A 17,698-nucleotide genomic window follows, 5' to 3' on the forward strand; every position below is an offset into this window, starting at 1 on the left:
AGGAGATCTGTCCCCAGTGTTTAACATTATGTGAGGCTGACAGACAGGAGATCTGTCCTCAGTGTTTAACGTTATGTGAGGCTGACAGACAGCGCTCACAACAGCGCGCAGCAGCAGGGATGGGAGGGGCTGACTGACTGGGGAAGAAACATGGGGTAGAAAGGACTGTATGCAGAGGAGCCTAATTTATAGACCGACAAACGTAACCGCTCAAACTATTCTCTGTGGTTAACCTGACATCCCTACTGTACCACGCTTGTATTGGTGACTATCTTGACGGGTGTGTTGGACTGAGAGCAGTTAAATTCAAGATCCGGACCGTGAGTGTTTGGCCCCCACAACCAAAAATGTTTGGCCACCCCTGATCTATATGTATAAATAGCATTACAGGTGAGAGGAAAAATATGTTTATTTTTTATTTTGGGGTGAATTGTCCCTTTAACATCGCACCCATAATCACAGTCTTTTGGCTATTATGGCTTAAACAGATGACCTTCAGATAGTTAAAGCAACGCTATAAACTACATGAGCATAGGAGTGCAAATATATGAGGGACAAAGAGCAAGAGTTCTGTCACGGGTCTAACCTCCCATGACAGATGAATTACTTATTTATAGCTAATTATTTACAGTATTGTATCATTATTATTTACAGGGAATTAGGATTCACAGTTAGTTATTACTAACAGTACAGTGTCTTTGCTCAGTCAGGTGGCTCTAGCTCTGAAATGTTGGCTGATCTTTCTGCTTTGTCCTGTCACAGATTGCTGGTCTGGGAATCACCACCAATGAGAGGATGAACGCGCGCAGATACAAGCACTTTAAAGTCACGGCCACGTCCATCGAGAGCCCCTTCAAGTAAGTCTCCACTCCACACAGAGCTCCGCCTCCTCTTCTCAGCAATAACATCCTCCATGTTGACTGCATACATGCATCAATTCACATATTCATGATCAACACCACACAACGTTTTTTGTTTTGAGCATGGCGCCTGCGAGAACCCCAAACCCAGTACCCTCTGGCGGCCATATTGTAAACAATGACTGTGAACAGCTGTTTTTATTTTCTAACCATAGTATCTGAGCTTGTACACACATCTGATTTGCGCACTAGCTAACGTATTTAGTAGCAGCTGGCGTTAGCATGTTGAGATTAACATCAGTGTGTTTGCTGGCTAGTTAGCTTGCCAACAGCTTGTTTAGGTGAACTGAACTGACTCTTCTCAAGCTGCAAATCAGAGTGTTTTGGAGTAGAGACTAGGGCTAAAGACAAGACAGTTTACTGTGTTACAGTAGCCTACCTTTGGAGACAAATTCACCTTATCACACTATTCACTTTTACTTATATTACTGAATTTACCCACACAACAGTCTGTTTTTAGCCTGGTTGTTGTGCAACCTCGTTTACCTGTATGAGGTTTGTCTCCACCTCCTTCATGCCTCTCTCTCTCTCTCTCTCTCTCTCTCTCTCTCTCTCTCTCTCTCTCTCTCTCTCTCTCTCTCTCTCTCTGTTCTCCACAGCCACGGCTGCATCCGAAACCTCATTGATTTCTTCGAGATCCGCTGCTGCGGTCTGATCCGGCCGGTGCCGGTGGACTGGACCACGCAGTACACAATCGAGTACGACCAGACATCCGGGTCGGGCTACCAGCTCGTGTAGAGGAAGAGGAGGAAGAAGAAGCTAGGGGGCGCTAGAGGAGAGGAGTCCCCCCTCCCCCATCCCCCCGGTGTTCATATCAGAGTGATGCTGTTCTCGGGAGCGCTTGCTTTTTTGGACCATCTCTCCCTCACCGATCAAAAGACAAAATCAGCCAGGACTAGCATGCTGTTAGGGGGCAACACCACACCAACCCGCCTCCCCCTTTACCCACCGCTACCTTCACTACTATTACTACTACTAGTACTACTTCTACTACTAGTACTACTACTACTCTACAGCTCCACTTTCATCACTGTACCACGGCCGGTGCCGCTGTCTGGCCCCTCCCCCTCGTCCCTTCTCCCCAAGCCCATTGGACGGTGCGCCGCCGCAGACAGAGAGGGGAGAGGGAGGAAGGACAAGGAAGGAGTTTGATTCCACAATAAAAGCTCTTCCTGTTTGCTCCTGGTACCGGGGAAACGCCACGCTGCGCAAAAGACAGAAGCGCGCTCAAACGGCCGTATCGTTCTTTGCCCCTCCTCACCCCACTTGATCTTATTTATGGTGTCCCTGTTGATGTGCCCTGTACTCCTTTCTGTTGTTTTTGATTGGTTCAGGAACCCTGCTGCTCCTGTGGCACTGTGGTGGCCAGGGCAGCTGAAGGAAGTGTGTGTCATTTCTTATTTTTTGTGTGTTGTTGTTTTTTAAATCATGATCCGGTCAGATAAGGGAATGTCTTTGTAAGGTCGTGATTCAGTCGAGGTTTAAAGGACTGACGAAGGTTTTGGCGACGACATCGTTGAACTTGTCAGAGTCAAGTTGTCGTCGCCGCAGTAGAAGTCCCGCTTTTTACCGCATGCTGCTGCACCTGTGCTCCATCCGCAAGTCACCTTCACCTTTTGCTCTTATTTTCAGCCATTGGAGATGATGAGAAAATGTCTGTCTGCGTTTTGTCTTGTTTTACTGTCTAACTGCAGTATTAATGCAGGATAAACGCATGAACGGGGACTTCTTCTGCAGACGTGACAGAGAACATTTCCTACAGACAATGTGATACAAGTATATTTATTTTAAAGCTATTTATAGATAACAAATAATTAAGTCCTATACCTATACCATCCTTTTCTTTTTTCTTTTTTTTTTACATTTCACATCATTTTAGGTGAGTAGGTTTTTTTATCAACAAAAGCCCCATGAGCTCTACTATAAGACTATAGATGCTAACAGCACATATATTTATTAACAGCAGAGTTTAGGTATAAGAGTAGCTTTTAAAAGAGAACAATCTAGAGGCGGCGGAAAAGGACAGACCGTTTCGTCTGTGACTTCGGTGAAAACGGTTTCCCAGTTTACAGGAGAGGTTCATTCCACATGTGTAACTTGTAAAGTCTTATTCCTTTGTTTTTGGTGTTGTCAGCATGTCCTGTTTTGTCTACCGACAACAATGCACTGATCACCTTGTTTTTTCTTTCCTTTTTAGTCTAGTTTTATTTTGGCAATATCCCCCCTCCTCCTCCTCCCCCTCCATTTTTCGCCGTTGCTGAACACAAAGGGACCGGGTCGCGCCGCTTCAGACCGACACTATCATGTTTACAGAAGAAGAAGAGGACCCCCCCCCCCCCCCCCCCCCCCCCGATCAGAAATGCCCCCGCCTACCTCGGCGACCCTCCCCTTCCCTGACTCCACCCCCACCGTATGGACCCCTGTGCAGTCGGGTCCACAGCAGCAGCACGATGGACGGAAGTGTAAAGAATGTGCATCTGTACATAAACAATCTAGAAATATTTCTCCGTGAGTGACTTAAATTTTTTTTTCCCTCCTTCTTTCGTCAGTGTTAGTCGAAGCTGCTCCTGGACAATTGTTTTGTTTTTTGGGGGGATTTCATCCAACCAAATGGAAAGAAGAAAATAGTGATTATACTCCCAATTGTATGACTGTAGCTTTTAGCGATGTCCGACACTGCTGTCTATAGGCATTTTAACACCCCCCCCCCCCCCGCCGCCCTGTGGAGAAACTCCACTGCATGTACTCTGCTTGGGACAATTGGGCTGTCGCCCTCCCGTCGATCCAACCCATCGCCATCCAAGCTCCCGCGGTGGCAGCCCAGCAAGCCGCGTGTCTATCTGTATATAGTGAATGTTCAGTATTTGCAAGTACTTTTTCTGTTCATTTGTCTGTTTATTGTTTCATTTTTTTTATTTTTTTATTTTTCCCCCCCACAAATCCAGTGTGTGTATCCCTTTAGTGCAAGTCGTCTTTCGGTCAGCCGGCCACCGGAAGCCGGGTCCGGCCCTCCTGTGCAAGTGTGTAATATATTTGAATGTTCCATGCTGGTGGACTCTAGTCATCCTAAAGGGTTTTTTTCTATGTCATATATTGCTGGGTTTGTTATACCACTGGATGTACAAATTGTAAAGCAAAGACACTAGAGAAATAAGGCCGACGGCAATTTTTTTTTTTTTTCTTTGTAAAAACTGAAATGTGCTCATGCAATAGTTTAAGGATAGCGTTCAGAGGGAGGTTATAATAATTGTAATAAGGACTCCCAAACTTTTGTGTTTGCATCGTCAGAAGGGGACGGTTGTCTCATCACCTCACATGCTCACTGATGTCAGTCCTGCCCTGCCGTAGATGATCCCTACGTCTGGAACACAACTCTGAAAAGTGGTTAACGCCCGCCCCCAAGCCAAAAAAAAAAGGACGTGTGACAGACATATGAATTGACCAACCGGGGACCTCGTGGGCGGTGCATTCGGAATGTGTGCATCAGCTAAATCGACCCCGGGTGAACTGCACAAACTGCAACAAACACAATTTGCACGTCATTGAGAGCATGTATGACGTAACTTCCGTCACAGCTCAGCCAACCAGATGTCTCCTCCAGCATCTGGACGGAGCGCCGGACGTCTCTTGTGATTCAGACCCTCCGTCGCTGGAAGCTCGCTGACGTCGACGGTGGGTCTGACCACGTGAGACTAGTCCTGCCCTGCAACTGCTTCAGACTTTAAAGGTCAGGACGAGGCCTTAGGTTTCATATCAGCGAGAAATAAACGTACAGAGGAACTAAATGCCAAACCGAAATCTGTGCAAATTGCTTTGCAATTTTTTGAGAAAAGCAGCGGCAAAGTCAAGCATTTTTGATGGCAACAATCACACGAAAAATCCTAGAGGGACTCAGGTTCGAGTTTGACGTTTAGCTTCTCTGTCAGTCATGTTTGCGGGCGGAGTTCACCACTTGCTTCATCCAGGACATGAATTTAAAGCCATTTCAGTCCTCACCAGTTCTTCCAAACAGCCCACACGTCTCATAACCCCCCCGCCCCCGCCGTGTGGAAAATAATACAAAAAGACAAAAAAAAAGCACATGTTCATCTCCAGTGCCTCTCCGCCCTCCTTCAGGACATCACTGTAACTCCGCTTCAGATGTAAACATGTTGGGCATGGTTCCGTTTTAATGGCTTTAATAATAAAATACGGTCAAATGTGAAACAAGTTGTTTCGTTTTAACCTGTGCTTTCTTCCCTGCCGGAGCTTCTGTGGATGGACACCAATCAGGAGTAATTAGGCCCTATGACTTCCGCAATGCAGAAAAAAATGGACAGAATCATGGAATTTGGTAATAAAAATGGAAGCAACTATAAAACATGGACTTTGAAGAATTTTCCATAATTTGGCTGAAATTGATAAAGGTAGGCCTAATGATCCAAATCAAAAGTAGACCTAATTGTTGTAGTACCCTAAATGATTTCTTCATTGAGTGCGTTTACATGCAGACAACAAACAGTTTATTAGCGGATTTCTGGAGTTACCTGATTATTCAAATGGTCATGTAAACAGCATAAACCGATAAGCTTTATCCGTTTATGGCCGTTATCGGATTATGAATAAACCGATAAACATACCTAGGTTTTTGGCCAATAACCTGTCTTTTGAGTGCATGTATACAGTGTATCAGGTTTCTTGTGGGTTTATACATCTGCGCATGTACAAGTTGCATGTAAAAAGTTGAATTACCGCCGCCTTCTGGAGAGAAATACGACTAATTGACTGAATCATGTAAACCCGGGTTTTTCCTATTGTCGGATTATTAAAGTGCATGTAAACGCAGAAATCAGATTATTGCCATAAACTGATTACTCACAGTTATCGGTTTATTGGTGTGCATGTAAACGCACTCATGTAAAACAGGCCTAGAGAAATAATTCAGTTTTCATTTGGGGTGTTTTGAGAGGGGGCGGGGGGGGGGGGGGTGGTCGTGCGTTGGATCCTTACGTTACCTCACAGCTTAGCTTTCTTTTTGAGAAACATGTCGCCAAGTCATGAAAACAGCATCCTAACCCCTGAATTGAAAAGAAAATGGAAAAAGCAGAATATGGCCCAAAATGATGCAGCACTAGCCTGCGGTCAGATCCACCAATCAGAGGTGATGTATGAATAAAAGATCCAATCCCTGCTCAGATGGTGAATCATGGTTAAGACCAATTAAATGCCCACAGCAGTGGTGTGTCCAGGCCATTTTGACTGGGGTGGCCCAGGTGGGGCACAGACTCAAGCAAGGGTGGCACTGAGTGTAGCATTTACATGTAGGAAGGATGTAGAGAGGTTTTCCCTCGCCAAAATGTGCAGCATTATCCTGCCAACCAGCTAGCATGACATGGTTAATGGATGCCTTACGTCAGGGGTTCCCAAACTTTTCCGTCCAAGTACCACTATGTACTAAACCAAATTTCCCAGGGACCACTTCCACTGCGTATACCAACCACAATATTTATAATTACACTCAAGTTGAAGATACAAACGGTCTAACAAGACTTTCTTTCTTTCTACTTTTATTTGTTTATTGCATAGAGTAAAATGTCAAGAACATGAAGTTCCTAATTGAACATGAAATCATTTGTGTGTGTGGGCGGGAAACATCAGTGAATGGCGTCTTGACTGCAGTGATTTCCATGTGGGACAGAGGAATGGACAAAAGGTGTGACTTGCAGGGTTACCACAGGGTCCTTGAAACGTTGAATTTGAGGGGGGGGGGGGGGTCAAGGCCTTGAAAGTTTTTGAAAATAGACATGGGTCACTGAAAGTGCTTGAATTTATATATTTTGTGCAAGAATAGAAGTTCTTTTGAGATACTTTTTTTTTAACTTAACGTGGAACACAGCACAGTTGAGAAGGGTTCACACATTCATCTTGAATGCTGTGTTGGGTCCTTGAATTTGAGGGACTGGGGCCTGGAAAGTCCTTGAAAAGTCCTTGTATTTGATGTTGAAGAAGGTGTGTGAGCCCTGGACGTGTCTGTGGATCCTGCAGGGCGGGGTGGGGCGGTGCGGTCCTCACTGAGCGTGCACCAGAGCGCCGGCTCCCTGACCGTAACCAAAACCTTTGGGCCCAAAGTTCTTGGCGTAGCAAGCTGAGGAGGAGAAGAAGAAACCGTCAACATCAGCAGCACATTGAATGTCTGACTTTCACACACACACACACACACACACACACACACACACACACACACACACACACACACACACACACACACACACACACACACACACACACACGCCCAGTAGCTTTCCTGTGTTGTACACCCACAAGGTGCATGTCCACATGTTTTTGCATGTGTCCTATTCATTGTGTATTGGAGACAACTGTGCAATGCATTGTGGGGCAGGCAGGGAGTTCCGCGAGCCGGGAGCGGGCACCGCCCCCACCTGCTCATTTGCATAAAGTATTGAGCCAGATACTTGATGCAAATGAGGTTGGTGCCCCGCCTCCTGAACTCGTATGATCTTTTAAATGAACGGTTGTAAACTCAAAAGAAAAGGCACAGGGAGACACAGCACGACCTGTAGGCATCAATGTGATCACAAACACATTTCGCAGATGAGATTACGCTTGGTTGCTAAGAGTTGCTTGTTGGGCAATAGGTTTAGCATATGAGATTACACTTGCTTGCTAAGAGTTGCTTGTTGTAAATAGCCTCAGGTCTGTGGGTCTGTCTGTGTTTCATGATGTGTAAATAGCCTCAGGTCTGTGGGTCTGTCTGTGTTTCATGATGTGTAAATAGCCTCAGGTCTGTGGGTCTGTCTGTGTCATGATGTGTAAATAGCCTCAGGTCTGTGAGTCTGTCTGTGTTTCATGATGTGTAAATAGCCTCAGGTCTGTGGGTCTGTCTGTGTCATGATGTGTAAATAGCCTCAGGTCTGTGGGTCTGTCTGTGTTTCATGATGTGTAAATAGCCTCAGGTCTGTGAGTCTGTCTGTGTCATGATGTGTAAATAGCCTCAGGTCTGTGAGTCTGTCTGTGTCATGATGTGTAAATAGCCTCAGGTCAGTGGGTCTGTCTGTCATGATGTGTAAATAGCCTCAGGTCAGTGGGTCTGTCTGTCATGATGTGTAAATAGCCTCAGGTCAGTGGGTCTGTCTGTCATGATGTGTAAATAGCCTCAGGTCAGTGGGTCTGTCTGTCATGATGTGTAAATAGCCTCAGGTCAGTGGGTCTGTCTGTCATGATGTGTAAATAGCCTCAGGTCAGTGGGTCTGTCTGTCATGATGTGTAAATAGCCTCAGGTCTTGGATCTGTGTCATGATGTGTAAATAGCCTCAGGTCTGAGTCTGCCATGATGTGTAAATAGCCTCAGGCTCAATACAGTATAACAATTTAATGGTTTCAGCCTACTACGTATATAATTTATGCTAATTTCATTTTTTTTGGCAATTACTTAGCTCATTATACTAATTACTGAAATTGCCCAACATGCAACTCTTAGTAACCAAGTTGAAGTTCATCCACTCTAGGCCTAAAAATGACATTTCAATCATAAAAGGTAATGAGAAACAACATTACTGGGTCCAAGACATTTCCAGTGGACTTTGTTCAGTGGTATGTAGTAGGGCTAGGCAATATGGTTGAAATCAATATCACAATAATCGTAAGGATTTCTCTCTATATCAATATATTTCACAATATTGTTAATGTATGCACAATCACGTTAAATCATCAAATTAATGTTGATCTCATTTAACCGAATGGTAATGTTAGGTTTGATGTAAAAATCATCATACCATACCTCATTTTACAAGTTTCTAAGTCAAATTTGCTTGTCGTCATCAGTTGTCACAATATTAAAATATCTTCATATCATCACAATATGATTCAAATGATAATATTGAATTATCGCTTAGCCTTAATACTCAGGGCAATAGCTGTGGAGGGGCAGAGAGTGTTTCTCTTTAACTTTCACTGGACACATTTTCCCAGCTGGCAACTCCAAGGTTGTTATTCTCACATCTAGACTCCAACTCTCAGACCTGCTTCTCTCACACCAACATGCCAGCCGTCAAATAAGCCCAGAGTGGTCAGGAAGGGGGGGGGGGGGGGGGGGATGGGGGGCAACAAGGTGCAACATTTCTTATGTCATGTTCCTTTCTTTTCTGCATGCTTGTTATAATCCACATGGAGCAGCAGGTTTGCTGCCCTGGAGTCAGTTTTGTAGCCGAGTCTACAAATGAGCTATGATGAGCTGCTCACATCTGTCTGTGAAAACTCTTCATGATGAGCTGCTCACATCTGTCTGTGAAAACTCTTCATGGTGAGCTGCTCACATCTGTCTGTGAAAACTCTCCATGATGAGCTGCTCACATCTGTCTGTGAAAACTCTTCATGGTGAGCTGCTCACATCTGTCTGTGAAAACTCTTCATGATGAGCTGCTCACATCTGTCTGTGAAAACTCTTCATGGTGAGCTGCTCACATCTGTCTGTGAAAACTCTTCATGGTGAGCTGCTCACATCTGTCTGTGAAAACTCTTCATGGTGAGCTGCTCACATCTGTCTGTGAAAACTCTTCATGGTGAGCTGCTCACATCTGTCTGTGAAAACTCTTCATGGTGAGCTGCTCACATCTGTCTGTGAAAACTCTCCATGATGAGCTGCTCACATCTGTCTGTGAAAACTCTTCATGATGAGCTGCTCACATCTGTCTGTGAAAACTCTTCATGGTGAGCTGCTCACATCTGTCTGTGAAAACTCTTCATGGTGAGCTGCTCACATCTGTCTGTGAAAACTCTTCATGGTGAGCTGCTCACATCTGTCTGTGAAAACTCTTCATGGTGAGCTGCTCACATCTGTCTGTGAAAACTCTTCATGGTGAGCTGCTCACATCTGTCTGTGAAAACTCTCCATGATGAGCTGCTCACATCTTTCTGTGAAAACTCTTCATGGTGAGCTGCTCACATCTGTCTGTGAAAACTCTCCATGATGAGCTGCTCACATCTGTCTGTGAAAACTCTCCATGATGAGCTGCTCACATCTGTCTGTGAAAACTCTTCATGATGAGCTGCTCACATCTGTCTGTGAAAACTCTTCATGGTGACACATCTGTCTGTGAAAACTCTCCACGATGAGCTGGCCGAGAAAACAATCTCCTGCCGCTGGAGTCAAGTAAATGGAGTCAAGATGTCTCCCATAGAGGATCGTAAACTTTCCTGGGTGGAAACCGCTGATTGATTGCAGAGGCAGAGTTCAGCCCGTTTGGGTTTGGAGCCGAGACGCGGCATTCCTGCTCATCAGTCCAAGGTTTCATTATGAGATTCAGGAGACGCTGACCTGTGTGTGTGTTTATCTGTGTCAGTGTGTGTGTTTATCTGTGTGTGTCAGTGTGTGTGTGTGTCAGTGTGTGTTTATCTGTGTGTGTATCAGTGTGTGTGTATATCTGTGTGTGTGTGTGTGTGTGTGTGTGTGTGTGTGTGTGTGTGTGTGTGTGTGTGTGTGTGTGTGTGTGTGTGTTCATCTGTGTATCATTGTGTGTGTTTATGCGTGTGTTTATCAGTAGCCTGGGTAAACCCAGCCTTCAACGTGACGTCACAGGCTATACCTCGTCTAGCGTAATAGTACATAGAGGTCACGTGGAGGCTGGCTTTACCCAGGCTAGTTTATCAGTGTGTGTGTGTGTTTATGTGTGTATCTGTGTGTGTGTGTGTGTGTGTGTGTGTGTGTGTGTGTTTATGTGTGTGTGTATCAGTGTGTGTTTTCTGCTTAACCAAAGAAATTCCAGCCTCATTGTGATGCGATCATTGTGGAGGTTGGACTCCAGCTGTTTCAGCCGACACACACACACACACACACACACACACACACACACACACACACACACACACACACACACACACACACACACACACACACACACACACACACACACACACACACACACACACACACACACACACACACACACACACACACACACACACAGCGTGGGTGGCTGAGTGAGTGTAACCATGTTTGTTTTTGTTACACAAGACCCGGTTCATCCAGTTCGCCTCCCGCAGATATAATTGCATAATCTGCCAATTGTGTATCTGTTAATGATATATATATATATATATATATATATATATATATATATATATATATATATATATATATATATATATATATATATGTAACGGCGTTGTGGAGGTGGTACTTGCAGCAACCCATGTTAAGGGCTTGTCCAGGGGTGGGATACGAACCTGCCGACCTTCGGCTTGGGAGTCCGACATGTTAACCGCAGCACCAAGAGAGCTAACTCCCTTGGCGGAGCTGATTAACATGCCTTTATACTGGGGAGTGAGTTTAACCAATCCACTCGCTACCACTCGGGACTCATGAGGAATCCGCACTGATTCACCTCGGTTACATACATATGCACGCACGCACGCACGCACGCACGCACGCACACACACACACACACACACACACACACACACACACACACACACACACACACACACACACACACACACACACACACACACACACACACACACACACACACACACACACAAGGCTATATGGTATATATATTATATATACACATACACTGCCACCTGACATTCAATGGTCAGTATTTCAAAAACAAAGCCTATCTGTAAAAACAACAGTTTGATGATTGAAGGTAGTTGGATGACTGATAGCTAAACTGGTAACTCATGATGTGCTTGTTCTTGATGATCTCTCACTTTGGACTGAAGCCACTTTAGTCTTTTGTAGTTTCTCTTCCTGATAAACCGGTGAGTCAGAATGAATCACAAGTCATTTATTCACACAAGAGTTTGTATCCAATATGGCAGAGCCTGGAAGTGATGCCCCAGCTGAATCATGAGCAGCTGGAGCGCTATTGCGTTTGCTTTACCCACAAAAGAGATGGACGGAGTGAGTGTGATGGAGTGAGTGTGACGGAGTGAGTGTGATGGAGTGAGTGTGACGGAGTGAGTGTGATGGAGTGAGTGTGACGGAGTGAGTGTGACGGAGTGAGTGTGACGTATTTTTTTTTGCTTTTTTTTTTTACCAGGCTGTTAAAGTTTATTTTTGTTTATTCCTGCTGTAAAGTTTTTACATGCATTTTAACATGGGAGTGAATGGGGAATGACTTCCTATTGGAGCCAGCCTCAAGTGGCCATTCGAGGACCAGGTGAAGTGACTACATCTCCACGCTGTCCTGGGAACGCCTTGGGATCCCCCCAGTCAGAGCTGCTTAATGTGGCCTGGGAATGCTTTGGGATCCCCCCAGTCAGAGCTGCTTAATGTGGCCTGGGAATGCCTTGGGATCCCCACAGTCAGAGCTGCTTAATGTGGCCTGGGAACACCTTGGGATCCCCCCAGTCAGAGCTGCTTAACACATTCACTGCCAGCCGTTTTTCAATACTGTAGTTAGCTTCTGCCAAGGTTTTTTTTTGAGGATTCTGGCTCATCTTTCAAGAGCCGAGGATTCTTTTCTGTTAGGATTTTGTGAACACACAATATCTCAAAAGAACTAATAGAATGTGTGCTTTCTCTGTCTAAAAGAGTTAGTTTGTAGAGTTAGTAGTTATGTAAGCATTAGCAGTTGAATACAGCATGGTTTCAGCGTCTGAAAATTTATTCTGAGATAAATGGCTTTTTGTGAAATTCGATAGAACAGTCACTTTAACCATTCATTTTTGGCATCAGTAAGACGTCAGACATCTAAACAATAGTTTTGAACAGTAATTTCCTCCATAACAGCAGGAAACACCCCTCTCCTTCAAACTCCTCCCTCCGTGTGTGTCTTCTTGGCTGCAGCGGGCGTGTCACAAGCTCGTTTCTGCTGCTGTAACCTCGCGTCACCAGTCTCATTGCTTTGCTGCTGCTGCTGCCTGTCTGCTGGCGGCCGCTCTTTGAGGAAGTCTGGATGGGCTCGCTCGTTTCTTGCGGTTTCGGTTGAGAGCTTTGATGAAGCTTTTGCGATTCTGGTCTTATTTATGCTGCGTGTTTCAAAGTGTGTTCCACCCGTAATCTATTATGCAAATTTGCAATCCCTCACCGCCAGCAATCAGCGCGAAAGCGAAAGCGTTTTCGCCAATCCATTCTACAGTATGAGAATGGTTTCATCGCGCGTTTTGGCTCTGCTTTTTCTAGTTTGGAGGGCACTGTCGCCACTTAGTGGGTCGGTGGAATGGGTTGTACACGTTGGGTGGCTCCAATAATTTTATAGGAGACGTGGGGGGCGTTGATCCACGTCCCACCGTCAATTTTTTTTTTTTTTTTTTAAGACGAGATATCTCGTCATTGGCAGTCAACCGTTGGATTTTGTAAGACGAGATATCTCGTCATTGGCAGTGAACGTGTTAATGTGGCCTGGGAACGCCTTGGGATCCCCCCAGTCAGAGCTGCTTAATGTGGCCTGGGAATGCCTTGGGATCCCCCAGTCAGAGCTGCTTAATGTGGCCTGGGAATGCCTTGGGATCCCCCAGTCAGAGCTGCTTAATGTGTCCTGGGAACGCCTTGGGATCCCCCCAGTCAGAGCTGCTTAATGTGGCCTGGGAATGCCTTGGGATCCCCCAGTCAGAGCTGGGTAATGTGGCCTGGGAACACCTTGGGATCCCCCAGTCAGAGCTGGGTAATGTGGCCTGGGAACACCTTGGGATCCCCCCAGTCAGAGCTGCGTAATGTGGCCTGGGAAAGGGACATTTGGGGTTCCCTGCTGGAACTGCTACCTCCACGACCTGACTCTGAAGATGGATGGATGGATAGATGATGGATGGATGAATCATGAGACAAATCTAAATCTATATTAGGGATGGGCAGGAGTACTCGGGTACTTGAGTACTCATTCATAACGTTACTATTCGAGTAACGTTTCTACCATTTGACTTTAACAATGCAAATGAGACAGACCCAGCTTCTCCATAATGCAGACCTATGTGTGAACAACCCCTACACAGCCGATTAGCCCTGCTCTATCATTACCATAGTAATAGATATTCTTACAGGCCTTCTATAGCCTACGATAGCTTAACGTAGCAACTTTGGTTCCGCTTGTTTCCCCTCGGACACGGACCACCCATGTTATTATGCAAAGAAGTTTGCTATTATTATGAATTAAGTTAATAAACGTTAACTAATGAACGAGTACTCGATAAAATTTAAATTACTTAAAATGCCCATCGCTAATCTACTGTATATCTATAGATTTGTACCTAGTAATCCTAAATCTCGATGTTAAAACCCATCTTTAAAAGTGATTTTACTCTCTATTTGTTGCTTTTATTGGCATCAGATGTGCACCAGTGTGTGTTGGATCTGAGCATTCATTCAAACCCTCGCCTCCCTCCAGGTTCTGTTGTGTCCTGTTGGGTCTGCTTGACTTCCCACAGTGCCATCACACCTCCAGTTTGTTTTCTTTGGTCCGAACCGCAGTGGAAAAAGTTTACTTTGCTGCATTTTTGCATTTGGTCCGTTGAGGTTCACACTGTGCCGTTACAAGCCAACCAGGGCTTGTAAACAAAAGTCACATGGACTGAAAGCAGCGTGTTTATTTTGGTAACCTGTCGCCCTGCCAGGTTGGAGATTTTGGGGTGTGCGGCTAAACAAATCTGATTCCAGAAATATTATCGAAATCGCAATATGGCCAAGTGCAATATTCAAATTGCAGGAGCTGCAACTTTTTGATGATAAAGGTAAAACGTGTCACAACATAGCCTAGCATTAAAACGTGTCACAACATAGCCTAGCATTAAAACGTGTCACAAAATAGCCTAGCATTAATACGTGTCACAACATGGGGGTACCGGGCGTACGGTGGCGCAGTCGGTAGCGCTGTCGCCTCACAGTTAGAAGGTCCTGAGTTCGATTCTCGCCTGGGACACTGTGAGCGCTGTGGTTGTGTTCCCCCCCATATCCTCAGTGCCTACTGGCCAGGTGGGTTATCTCGTCGTAAGGGCCTTTCTCTCTGTGTGGAGTTTGCATGTTCTCCCCGTACCCCCCAGGGGGTTCCTCCGTATATAACCCCCCCACTAAAAACATGCAGAAGATCAGATCGTCATCGTCATCCGACCAGTGACGACAACACCCGAAGTTGGTCCCCGGGCGCTGTACGAGAAAGCGACCACTGCACCTGGCCTGCCCCCCGGAGGAAAGGACATGCCTGGATGGGTTAAATGCAGAGGACACTTTGCACCGGCCACCGTCAGCATGAGTGTGTTGTGGCCGCATGCATGTATTGTGGTGTTCGTGTGACAATAAAAGACGGGCTTGTCCGTTACGCGAGAGTTTTTTTTGTTGTTGAGTTGTTCAAAGAGCAACAGAAATAGCGGATGTGATAGATAAAATTATTACATTCCCTCAAATAAATCGTCAAACGAGTGTTATTTATTGTGACAAGCAACTTTTTTTTCCAGCGTCAGAGTTTTAACAAGAAAATGTGCCACCTGCAACAATCAGTCACGTTCTATACCGGACCTCAATGCACCCATAATTATTTTACAGTGGGGCATTCAAAAATAAGGTGGATAAGGGATTTCTTTTCTTCAAAATGTCTATGGAGAAAATGAATGAGGAATTCTCTGGTGGAACAACAACTGAGAAAAAGTGGGCAGCTTGGTTCCAGACTGCTGAAGCGCGTCCGAGCCCACCTTTCAGATTTGGTTGAAATGACCGTTCGTACGGTCTGAATATCTGACCGATACTATAACCACCGCTAACGTGTATTTAGCTGAGTATTTAGCTGCTGCCTCACCTTTGCAGTAGATCTCTCCGTCTTTCTCCGTCTGGGTCGTCGACTCCAGGCTCTTGCCACATTTGGCGCAGCGGAAGCAGTTCTTGTGCCAAGGCTGTGTGGAGCAGAGCAGACACAACAGTTAATATGTTACTTTGTTTATCTCACACTAGTGTCCTCTAGACTGAGAGAGTGGCGTCAGCGGAGGACCAAAATGCGAGACTCATTAGCCAATGAGCAGCCGGGAATGGGTCTCGCGCTACTTTTGCATGCTAACATAAAGCTGATAATGTACAATTTGATTCAAGGGGGGAAAACCTAGCCTGGGTAAACCCATCCCCCACGTGACCTGCTCTCAGACCTGTTCTCAGTCACTATGGTCTGGTCCCCCGCCTGTGCTAAACGATTTCCTGCGGTTGTTGGGCCCCCCCCCGATAGACCGCTCCATTACGCAACCTTCATCCAACCAGCTTTGTGCACAGAGCACATGCGCAGTGCAGCAGATGGCGTCATCGCTCTGCGACCTTTGTTGTTAGCAAGCGAGCTAACACTTTTCATTTCAGTACTGCTAGCACGCAAATGGTTACAACCAGCTACAACCAACCAAGCCCCCCTCCGCCCGAAATGTAAACAGACTCAGAGCTGGCCTACGGATCGATGTGTGATTTCCAGGTAAGAATATGTTATTCACAGGTATATGCCACACTATATATTATCTCAGAAACTAGCGTAATTGTGTTTGGTAAGAAAGACATTCGATAAATGAATGACTTTTCCTCATCGGCTGTGTGGGGGTTAGCGAGGTAACGTTAGCTAGCTAGATTACGGGAGCATTTAACGATCTAATGAATTCTAGAAAAACATGTCAGAAGCTAGCTAACGTTAGCCACGTGTAACATACAGTAACTGCTACGTTTTATATTATTAGAGCTTCCAAGAAGAGAGAACATCGCCTCTGCCAATGACTCCTGTGACGGTGGTCAGGGAATGAAAGAGGAACAGGACAACTGTCTACACGGACCCAAACCTTGATCCCTGCTGCAGATGGCCGCAGATCTGGAGAGATATTTGTGGCTGTGAAGAACAGTCATCATCTATACAGTGATATGATCTAGTTTTCAGGGACACGCTGTCTTATCTGCATAAATCATATTGAATAGTACCAGACAAAACAAATCAAATCAAGCTCATGCAGGGTGTCGGGCAGGCAGCAGTGCATCGCGCACCCCTCTGGAGCTCGCAGAGCTCCAGGCTGCCTCCGGGGCTCGACTCTGCTGCAGCCCGAGGTCGGGTGCAGGGTGTCGGGCAGGTAGCAGTGCATCGCGCACCCCTCTGGAGCTCTCAGAGCTCCAGGCTGCCTCCGGGGCTCGACTCTGCTACAGCCCGGAAATGATCGTGGACTTAATGTTAATCAAAAACGGCCACACTCATAACGGTAAGGTGTGTTTGACCTAGCTAGAAATAACGTTAATGCACTCGCATTTCAGCGTGGTTACAGATGTAGCTGACGCTAGCTAGCTACAGTAGATTTTTGGAGGCTATAGCGTTAACGTGAATGTCATGAAATAGTGAGCGTAGTGTTATACTGTATATTATACATAATCCAGATCATATTCCAGATGCAACCTAGCTAGATGTTAAGCTCCACACTGCTGTATGAGTACAATCAAATCTATCAAGCCTTGATATCATATTCCAACGTGAATTCAGCTGAGGGGTTCGCTCCAGAACGAGACTGTTGCATTCAATATTTGTACACGATACTGTGCAGTAGTTAGTGCAGGCTAGTTAATTGTTGGAAGTAAGGTTTTTGAATTGTAAAAGGCTCACAGCACATGTTGTTTCTGACTTGGATTGATTAATCAAAATGTTCAAAATCTTTACTACTGTAGGCTACTGTCCATTAATAATTACATCAGGTGACAAGCTGAAATGTCAATTCTTATAGCAAATCTAGGTAAATTTCAGACTTTAACGTAGTGTCTTGTCTGAAGTGAATACAAGTGACCTATATTTTTCAATCCTGTCTTTGAATAAAAGTTGTACATTGTGTTATACTTGAAAACCATGTCT

General features: G+C 45.4%; 2 protein-coding genes across 2 annotated transcripts in view; one reads left to right on the plus strand and one right to left on the minus strand.

Annotated features, from left to right (window-relative positions):
• The window catches only part of zdhhc17 (zDHHC palmitoyltransferase 17), a gene marked incomplete at both ends in the record, with an annotated part of 92,689 nt that extends 91,031 nt beyond the window's left edge, over nucleotides 1-1,658 (plus strand). The window contains 2 exons of the mRNA XM_083654633.1: nucleotides 763-857; nucleotides 1,520-1,658. Coding sequence (XP_083510759.1) covers nucleotides 763-857; nucleotides 1,520-1,658 — 234 coding nt within the window. The remainder of the gene's footprint in view (nucleotides 1-762; nucleotides 858-1,519) is intronic.
• A 4,827-nt stretch (nucleotides 1,659-6,485) lies between these two features.
• The window catches only part of csrp2 (cysteine and glycine-rich protein 2), a 35,974-nt gene continuing 24,761 nt past the window's right edge, over nucleotides 6,486-17,698 (minus strand). Inside the window, exons 5-6 of the mRNA XM_083657442.1 lie at nucleotides 15,647-15,740; nucleotides 6,486-7,044 (exon numbers count right to left, since the gene is read on the minus strand). Of these exons, the coding sequence (XP_083513568.1) occupies nucleotides 6,968-7,044; nucleotides 15,647-15,740 (171 nt within the window). The 3' untranslated portion in view covers nucleotides 6,486-6,967. The remainder of the gene's footprint in view (nucleotides 7,045-15,646; nucleotides 15,741-17,698) is intronic.

This window comes from Poromitra crassiceps, assembly GCF_964638095.1.
Source record: "Poromitra crassiceps genome assembly, chromosome: 2".
NCBI lineage: Eukaryota > Metazoa > Chordata > Actinopteri > Beryciformes > Melamphaidae > Poromitra > Poromitra crassiceps.